Below are 9,599 nucleotides of genomic sequence, written 5' to 3' on the forward strand. Positions count from 1 at the left end.
TCACTGACACTCTAACCACAGTCCTCTTTGTTTGGCCTAAGCAATGCACACAATACACTTGTATTTGCTCTGCTCCATTTTCCTGTTCAGGAATAAGCCTGAGGGGTAGGGTTTAGGAGCTCCCTGCACTCTCCATGCGGTCTCTCCCTCCTCATTTACTTAATCACGTCACCTCTCATTTCTTTAGATAAGCAAATGGGCCTCGAGTCTGCTCCTTTCCTATTGGCCGCACTTCAAAAAGGAGGGGAGGTGCTTGAATCTGACTCAACCAGACTTCTTCAAAACTTTTCCCAGCTTGTTGGTGGTGTAACTGTTGCACAGTATTCAGATCTGTAACTCAAAGCTGAAGAGCGTCAGATGAATGTAAGGGGATCTGAAGATGGCATGATATTGAAGAATGCGTGAGCTTGTTTTGGATTACACTCCTGGCCAACTCTGAATGGGAATACTCAGCAGGCAGCTCGTGATGGAAAAGTAACATTGAGGTAAAAGTCTTCATTTAGGACTGAGGTTTGCTACGGCCTCAGACTGTAAAGGTGTGAGGGGCAGTGTGTGGAAGTAAATTTTCCTCATATAACCTTTATATATATATATATATATATATATATATATATATATATTTTTTCCCTTTATTTTTTTTTTTTTTTTTTTTTTTTTTCCCTTTATTGTATTCTGTTTGTTTATTATTAATACGTTTTGCTTGAGTTTAAACTTGATTGAAATAGGACACTTAACTGTCTCAAACCTTTGGAATATTTTCAAAGACACACAGCACAGCTGTTTGACCTGGGATAAAATCAAATCCAACATTTGGACGACTCCTACTGTTCCACCTGCATGGAGATGCGAGAATATGTCAACATAACATTTCCTTCAGAAACACACACAAAGGAGCAGGAGGGTAGCAGGAAGAAAATACTGGCTTGTTTTACAGAACAAAACGTTCAATCACAGAGAGAGAGAGGCTAGACTCCTTTGCGATCCCTGTTCTACTTCTTCCAGGTTTTTAGGCTAAACACAAGAGAATGTGCTTTCAAATCCTTTGAGCAATTTTTTTAATCGGCTCTTCTGGGAAGGTAGGGAGAGAGAGAGGGGAAAAGGAGAGGGAAAGAGTTCAGCCAAGAAAATCAAGGATACTTTGACATTCTTTGAGCTCTGAGAAGTTTGTTATAGTTATGACCGTCTTTCTCTCCTACACACACCACACACACACACTCACACACACACGCACACAAAACAGGGTCTTTCCTGTTTGAAATCCATCCAGCAATGGGATAGTCTGTGATTCGAAATGCTCCATTTCTCAGCAGCCAAACACCCTGTTCCCCCCCACACAATCATGTGCTTCCAGCAGATTATGTTTAGGGCCTCTAAAAACCCAAATCCTTGTGTTGCTAACACCATTTTGAATTTTTGGTATGCCCATTTAAATGCAAAGGAATTTATGGCTAAATTGCACTGCACGTGTCAAAGGAATTCAGGAAATCAGGGTCTGTGTCTCCTGCTTTTAATCATAACCACCCCACTTGTTTACTTCAGCTTTGGCAGATATCAGCAAGCTGGAGTTACAGACTTGAAAGTGAGATGTTTAGCAGTTCCCACACAGATATGTATTTTTATTTTAAAAAAAATGCATTTTCTTTGTAAACAACAGTTGATTTGACATTTTGTGTCCATGCTTGCTCCATGTAGTTTTAGTTAACGCGTTTATCAAGGTCACTTTTCCTCAACTTCTCAGTGTTCAAAATATGAGACAACCTTCTAGTTTTTTTCTTCTCTTTTTTGCTGAGTGTGTTGTTGAACACAAACAACCCACGCCGTTCTCATGGGAAAAGGAACTCGAGTCAATTTGACTGATGTTGCAGATAAACTGTGTGCTCATGTTGTTTTTCGTACAGTTAAAAATATATCTGGGTGTTCAGCAGAGTGCAGATATGCCCATCAGTTATGCTCATATCAGTAGGAATGGACTTATAATGATGTAAACAAACAGCGATCAGGCTTTGACTCACACTGGACACAACAGGGTACACAGTTAACTGCAGGTGCACTTGCTTGAAATCAGTGTTGGAAGAAGTACTCATGTATTTCATGTGAGTAAAAGTAGCTAAACCAAGATGTAAAACTGCTCTTTTACAAGTAGACGTCAAGTAACAATGCAAAACTCCACCAAACTAACATAAATGCACTTAAAGTATCTAAAATCAAAGTACTCTCAGGCAATCATAATGCTCCCTTCAAGTGTTTTAAAATTATATATATCATTATTTTAGTATTACTAAAACATTAACACACAAGCAGCATATTATGTCATGTATACATAGAACATACATCTGCTGTCAAACAGACAAAATAGGAGTTTGTGTGAGTTTCTCACACTATTTTGCCTTTGTTTACAACATAATAACTCTACAACTGTACTTAGTTTGGCATGAGTTGATGTTATCCTTTTTTATCCCATACTTTAATGTCAATATTCTGTTTCCCCTGCTTTATTTTGTTTGTTGTTTTCTTCTATAACATTCCAGTTTACCAACAGAAGTCATTAAAGTCTCATGTTATTTGTTTTTCAGCATCTTCCGTCTTGTCAGCAACAGTACAGTCCATAACAACTTTGTATCCTGCAGAGCAAGCGGTGGTGAGAGCTCTTCCACAATGAGAGACCGCTTGGAGGAGCTGCAGAAGAGGGCTCAAGACTTTTCTGAGGCAACAAATGATAATGCCAACCCTTTTTCAGCGGAGGGTGATAATGATGACTCTGTAGCGGTCATAACGCCACAGGCTGTGGTGTTCGAGGAGGAGCCAGTCATTGAGAATTTCCTGTCTGAGGCTCAGCTAATACGGGAAGATATCACAGTGCTGGACATAGAGGTTTTTCTCCTCATTTGCCTTTATTATAAAACTTAACAAAAAGAATAGCATATTGATACAGTCTGAACATGCAATTTGCTGAAATTGTAAAACTGCTTTTAGAAGTGATACTGAACAGAATCTCTGTCAACCACATACAGGTCCTCAAGTTTTGCCAGCAGCAAAAAACCCTGGTGGCAACCATGCGCCGTTTCAGTGTGATGAAGAAAGAGAGCAGTATAACCAGGGACATCAAGCTCAAGGCTGAGAGTCTCCATCGCCGCTTAGATGCACTTTCAAAACAAGTCCAAAGGACTGAGGACCAGCAGGGACCTACTGCTGTTGCAACGAGAATACAACGCTCCCAGCATGCAGCACTGTACCGCAAATTCCAACAGGTTGGAAAGATGTACCCATGCTCTTGAAAATTTATACAAAACTCTTTTTTTTTCTTCCACAGAAAGTTATTTTAGTGCACGGGAAGTGATTTACATTAACACATTAGCATTTAGCTTCAGTGACAGTTGACAGTTGTCCCTACAGAAATGATGCATTTTCAAGTGCTGTAAGTCATTATTATAACTGTCCATGAACATTAAGTATATTGTAGTGGTCAACGGCACACTGTAAAAAAACCCAAAAACTATTTGATTAAACTAAAAATAAAAAAAAAAAACAGAAAATAGTACCTGGGTTGCCTCAAAATTTGGAGTTAACTGAAAATAAGAAGAAAAGTTGAGGTAATCTTGCAATGATTGAAAAAAAAAACTTTTACAGTCAAATGAACTTATCAATTAACTGTATTTTAATTTAGTTGTGCCTAGACCATATCAGGTATATTTTATCTATAAAGAAATTATTTGCTTTGGATCATTACAAAATTACCTCAATTTGTGTTCTTAAATGCAGTCAACTTAAAACTAGTCAAACGTTTTGCTTTGTACAGTGCAAGGACTGTAAGGCAGAAAAGAGAAAGAAATAACACTAACATATTAATCAATAAGAATAAACATAGATTTGATGTGAAATTACAGCAGAATCGTAACCAGTAAGGTGGCAGAACTTAATTGTTTAATCAGTCATTTCAGTCTTTCATGCTAAAGTTGAAAGGTTACAGCATACCTGCTAAGGGACCATACATAAATTTCTATTAAGCCAAAAAGGGATGGAACTCTCATATCTTATCATTTTTCATCCCACCTCCCACATTTGATTCTCTCTCCTTTTGCTATAATTATGTCCAGGTAATGCTGCAGTATAATGAAGGTCTGCTGACTAAGCAGGAGCACTGTAAGCACTTCATTATCCGGCAGCTGGAGGTTTCGGGAAGGGACGTTACAGAGGAGGAGGTGAATGAGATGGTGGCCACGGGAAAATGGGAGGTGTTCAATGAGAACCTGCTGAATGATGCCAGAATCACACGGTCACAATTATCTGAGATTGAACAGCGACACAAGGTGAGGATAGTGGCAAACAACACTTTGTGTACTGCTGGATATTTCGCTCTTGGAATATATCCAAGTAGGTGTTAAAAATACGGAAAATGAATCAAACAACCTCCAGTACAACAAGTCAGCTGTAATGCTTCATTCAAGCTAAATAACCCCAGTTCCATGCTAATTTGGTAAATGAAGACATGCTTTTTTATCGTGTCACTGTAATGCATTGCTATTAACTCTTTGTTCTGTTTGTAAATTGTCCCTATTACACTGGCAGTCATCATCTTGAGTTGTCAGACAGCATGAAGGCTTGCGAGCCCTAAGCATGTAAATCTTTCCCATCACAAATACCTATCACGCATGACAGAAAGTGCTGGTTTAGCATGTCTAGTAGATTTTACTGATTACTTTTAAAGCTTATATGAGTCCAGTCCCGAGCTACATAGCAGAAATATTGACCTCATATGAGCCAGTTTGTTGCCTTAGATCCTCAGGTGGGGCCCTTTTGGCTGTTCCAAAGTTGAGGCTTAACCTAAAGGTGACTGTGCTTTTGCCATCAGGGCCCCTCAGCTTTGAAAGGAGACGAAACTTGCAGAATCAGTGACTTCTTTTAAATCACTTCCTATAACCTATTTTAATAGATTTGCTTGTGATGTCAGCTTTTTATTTTATTTAAATTATTCCCTTTTTATTTTGTCGTTTTATTGTTTTTAATGTTCTTTAGTCTTTTTATTTATAACTATCTATATCAACATTTTGCGTCCAGTATCTTGCATTTTTTTGTCTTCTTGTTTAGGGTTAGGGTTATCCTTCATCCTACTCTACCGTGGTTTTGTCACAGTTATGTTTGGTCGGACTGTTTAGCTTTCTGTGGCTTTATTGCCTCCTGAGTATCTTGTTTATGCTTTTGTTTAGCTTGTTGTAGAAATTCAAAAACACTGTTTTTAAAGTTGCTATATCTCACTGACACAAACAGGTAAAGGAAATGAGATACATGGAAGCGGAAATAGAAGGTGAATCAGTGATAGGGTCTAACTGAAGAAGACAAAATATCATTATTAATGTCTTGGCTCAAAAAAGTTGAATAACATTGAATATGAAGGAGGATATTTAATCTATATCTCATAACTTTGCCTCGAATACGAGATATCCAAGTGAACTAGCTAAAAAGATGATTTTGTATGATACCATGTTTTTTTTAATTTATTTATTTTTATTTAACCATCTTTATTGTGAAATGCTGCAATAACAATACAAGTTAAGGTAAGTGCAACAGCATAAAAACAGACAAAATAGATTATATAAACTAACACAAAGTTATACAAGAAAAATAAAGACAGAGTAAAACTTTGAGAAAATGAAATTAAACAAAAATAAAGAAAATTAAAAAGGGGATAAAACAAGTGTTTAATCTGATGGGTATGCAGGATAAGAGGCGAAAAAAGAGAGGTCTTGCACAAATTGTATATACAGATGGGTGTGTGTCTAACTGAAGAAGAAAATATAAATATGCATATACTCTAATACTCTCATATTTAATCTATATCATAACTTAGCTTACGGTACAAGTGAAGCTAATCAAAGTGATGATTGTATATGTTCAGTGATCATGCCATGTTTTATAAATAGCTGAATCTGTCTCCTCACTGCATTTTAGGTCTCTCACCACCTCCAGTTTCTGACTAATGTTCCCCATATCTGCAATGTTAATCCTACCATCCTTCTCCACCAACAGGAGCTGCTGAGTCTGGAGAACAATATGAAGGAGCTGAGGGACCTGTTCATGGACATTTTCATGTTGGTGGAGGAACAAGGAGCCTATATTGAACACATCCAGACCAATGTAGAGAGGACGCAGGATTATGTGGCTGCATCTAATGAGAAGTTCAAGTTGGCAGCCAGATACAAGAAGAAGAACCCACTTCGACAGCTGTGCTGCTGCTGCTGCCCTCCCTGGAGGTGCTGCTTATAAAACATGCATTTTTTTCTTACCTCAACGGTCATTTCAAATAAGGTTTTATTTCAAAAGTCTCACTTACCTGTTGGGTAATGCTGTATTCAAGTACCATTAAAGTGAAGGTTATTATGGCATTGCAGTTTTTGCTGTTGAACAGAGCAACGTGAAGAAAAATTCAGCGGAGCATAGAAAACAATTAAGGGGAAAGGCTGGAATTGGTATTTGAGGCACTTGTTTCTTCCAGGAGAATGAGAGGCGACTGCTATTGGAAGAGACAGTTCAGTGAGTGCTACTCAACAACATTGCTGCTTATTGGAGACCTTCATTGTCATCTGACAGAGGTCACAAACAGGGGAGACCACTGCCTCTGCCACTACTAGATCAGCAAGACTGATATTCTGAGATTTTTTTCTCGTTTCTTTTTCTGCCACAGGAGCTCTTGTTAATGACCATTTATTTTTTATACAGTATGTGCACTTTAAGACTTATCTTTATGTTTTTCTTTTCTTTTCAGCACAAACTGAAATTTAACATAGAGGAGAAAGATTCTCTTTGAGAGGTTTGAGCCATTATGTATTCATTCTTGGTCCACACACTGAGGGAAAAAAACTTGTTTTACAATTAGTTACTAGTCTCATTTGCATTTCAAAGTATGATCATTTTCAGTGGAAAGAAAAAATATTATTCCTTTATTGGGTTTCACAGAGGCAAGGACTCAAGTAAAACTTTGAATAACGAGCCTTGATCAAAATATTTTTGCCATGATGACAAAACTGCAGAAAATCATTGAAGTCATTTGTTTAAAAATAAGATGGAAGATTTAAAGTACATTTCAGGAAATATTTAATTTCTCTCAGTGTTTTTGTATTTTGGAGTGAAACTTCACTGAATGAATGTATTGGAACTGTTACATTTGTTGAGATGAAAAACTCTGCCATCATTATTATTAAAACCATAGTGTCACACAGCAGTGGCTCTTAACTGGGTGGAAAGCTCTTGTCTGAAAGAGTACTAATAGTATGGACTAATTCTGGAAATATGCTCTATGACTGAGCAACAGACTCACACTTGTTGACAAGTAATTGTCTCCTGTTTGACCTTTGACTTAATGTTTCCCTGAAGGGACACTGACTAAGATAAATCAATGATTCATTTCAGGGGACTTTTATTTACAGGCAGAAGGGCTCTAAACTGACCTCTCATCAGCAATGACAGTGATGTTCTTTACTGAGTCAGTGACCCATGGTGTCCGGTGTCCAGGACAAAATACAGGTGAAGTGGGTGTGCCAGAGCCAGACTGGAAAATCTGGTTTGTCTCCTACTCCAGGGGAGCTTCCAGACACGTAGTCTATGTTCCTTTAGGGAAGAGTGTGTAAACAGTGCCATTAACTTGTAGAGGAAACAGACCTTCTTTTTAAATATAATGATTCTTAGGCTTATATACACTAAAAGCACAAGTACATTCTCACATTGACTTAACGACTGAACTGGCTGATGGACAATAAACTGTCAAAAATTATATTTTTATAATTCAATTTAGTCACCACTGATGTGACACCTAAAGAAACACTATAGGTGATTAGGATCTTTATTTAGGTTAACTATTCTTTGCACTGCTGCCTCAGGTCTATTAGAGGAAATGTGACATGTGTGAGAGGTGTTTGATCAGTGTTGCTATTTGACTGCAAAAGTCATCCTGAAACTGATCTTCTGGGTTATTAATAGTCTCACTCTGGATAGGATGTTTTTAAAACAAATACATAAATGCATCAAATATGTAAATGTGAGTACGAAAAATCAATCACAATATATTGCATTGCAATGCAGCAGAGTTTCCACCTCCTCGAACATACAGTGAGGAAAAATGAAGTGCTGCTGCAAATTGTACAGTTCTTGAACAGCAACAATGCCATCCAGTGTTCACTGAGATAATTGCCAGTTAAGAAATAAGTAATAACTTAATGTCTAAACTGTTGGAAGGCATATTACCACAAACTGAGGTTATGTAATTATGCAAGTGTCATATTTGGGAAACATAACTGCACAGCATCAAGTATAGATGCTGTGTAGTCAGTGATGTTGCACCATTATAAACAGCCCAAGAAGGTCATTACTCAAAACAAGTGAACAATTCTTGCCAGTTTAGGAAGCCTGCATCTTGCTTGTTTATATGATCAGTTCTAAGCAAAAAGATAAAAAAGAAAAAAAAAGTTTTTTACTTTGATCTGTTACACAGTGCACACTGGTTGTACCTGCTTCAGTGCAATCAAAATGTTAATGTTGCTTCTGCTCCTCAAATTAGCAGAAAAACAAACAACAAAACTGAATCTCTGTCCCTCAAAATTTCTCAGACTTATTTCATAGACACAAGTTTATATATTTTAGCTGTCATGACACACAAATGTGCAGCACATATTGCCACCATCACAAAGAACCAGGGGGACAATTGGAAACATCAGTACATTCTCATCCTAAGTCATCTCATGTTGCAGTTTTGCAGTTCATCACATGTTGCCGCTCTGCATTTCACTTCGGCATCTATTATGATTTAGGTATCCTTCTGCGTCTGCTCTTTATGTTCCGGGATAGTGCTACCATGATGTCAACAAATGCACATGGTGGGATAATGCTGCATGTGGTTATGTTAAGACAAAACGAGAATATGGCAACCAACACTGTGTCATCAACAAACGTACATGCTGGCGCTGATGGTTAGGATTAGGGGAAGGAGGCACACGAATACTGGGCCAGCGATTGTTGGACCACCTCTTCCATCTGCCTTATGGGCGCCTTCGCAATCCTTATATCACGTTGTTATTGGCAGCATTTCAACCAGACGCTGTCCTGCTGTGTTTCACTCAAAGGTGCCGTCCGGCTGTCTATTGACGTACAATAACACTGTCCAATGCGTTCAAATGTGACATCATCCAGCAGTGTTTCATGCTCAGGTGAAGGTGCCTTTTGCTGTTGCAAATTTATGCCAAAAGCACTGTCAAAGCTGCTCTATTTAATGTGTCTGTAATGAGAATGGGATGGAAATACAACTGCATTTCTGAGGTAAAATTGACTGAGAAAAAAAAATTGATTGAGATTTATGTGATATTCTGAACATTATTATAGTAGAAAACAACTATTTATGTTAAGTAGGCTATACTAATATAACTAGTGGATTAATGGTATCATGAGCAAAGAATGAAGTCACTCCCTCTGAGTGTGTTGTCGTCTGAGCTTCTCTGTTCATTGTTGTGGTAGGCAGTCTAGTGGTCAGTGTATTTCACTGGCTAGCTAATGGTTGCAGCTTCAGTTAGCTTAGCCCACTGTCCAGTCCCTCCCCTAATTAACATCTATAGCTC

At 38.0% G+C, this 9,599-nt stretch overlaps 1 protein-coding gene across 2 annotated transcripts; it reads left to right on the forward strand.

Moving 5' to 3' along the window:
- The first annotated feature begins 328 nt into the window (after positions 1 to 328).
- On the forward strand, positions 329 to 7,058 carry stx19 (syntaxin 19). 2 transcript variants are annotated; one of them, XM_042495100.1, is made up of 5 exons: positions 329 to 485; positions 2,574 to 2,871; positions 3,012 to 3,248; positions 4,095 to 4,307; positions 6,025 to 7,058. In XM_042495100.1, exons 2-5 carry the CDS (start codon positions 2,656 to 2,658, stop codon positions 6,259 to 6,261), a joined length of 903 nt encoding a protein of 300 aa, XP_042351034.1. In that variant the 5' UTR covers positions 329 to 485; positions 2,574 to 2,655; the 3' UTR covers positions 6,262 to 7,058. The 2 variants fall into 2 exon arrangements, with proteins under 2 accessions (XP_042351034.1, XP_042351035.1); XM_042495101.1 differs by having other exon boundaries at positions 2,628 to 2,871.
- The last annotated feature ends 2,541 nt before the right edge of the window (positions 7,059 to 9,599 follow it).

Source organism: Plectropomus leopardus, chromosome 10 (assembly GCF_008729295.1).
Source record: "Plectropomus leopardus isolate mb chromosome 10, YSFRI_Pleo_2.0, whole genome shotgun sequence".
Lineage (NCBI taxonomy): Eukaryota > Metazoa > Chordata > Actinopteri > Perciformes > Serranidae > Plectropomus > Plectropomus leopardus.

Excerpts from the sequence above, each read along its gene's own strand:
- stx19 (XM_042495100.1), top strand. The coding sequence starts at position 2,656 with ATGAGAGACCGCTTGGAGGAGCTGCAGAAGAGGGCTCAAGACTTTTCT. Across the intron at positions 2,872-3,011 it reads TCACAGTGCTGGACATAGAG|GTCCTCAAGTTTTGCCAGCA; the intron begins GTTTTTCTCCTC and ends AACCACATACAG. Across the intron at positions 3,249-4,094 it reads TGTACCGCAAATTCCAACAG|GTAATGCTGCAGTATAATGA; the intron begins GTTGGAAAGATG and ends AATTATGTCCAG.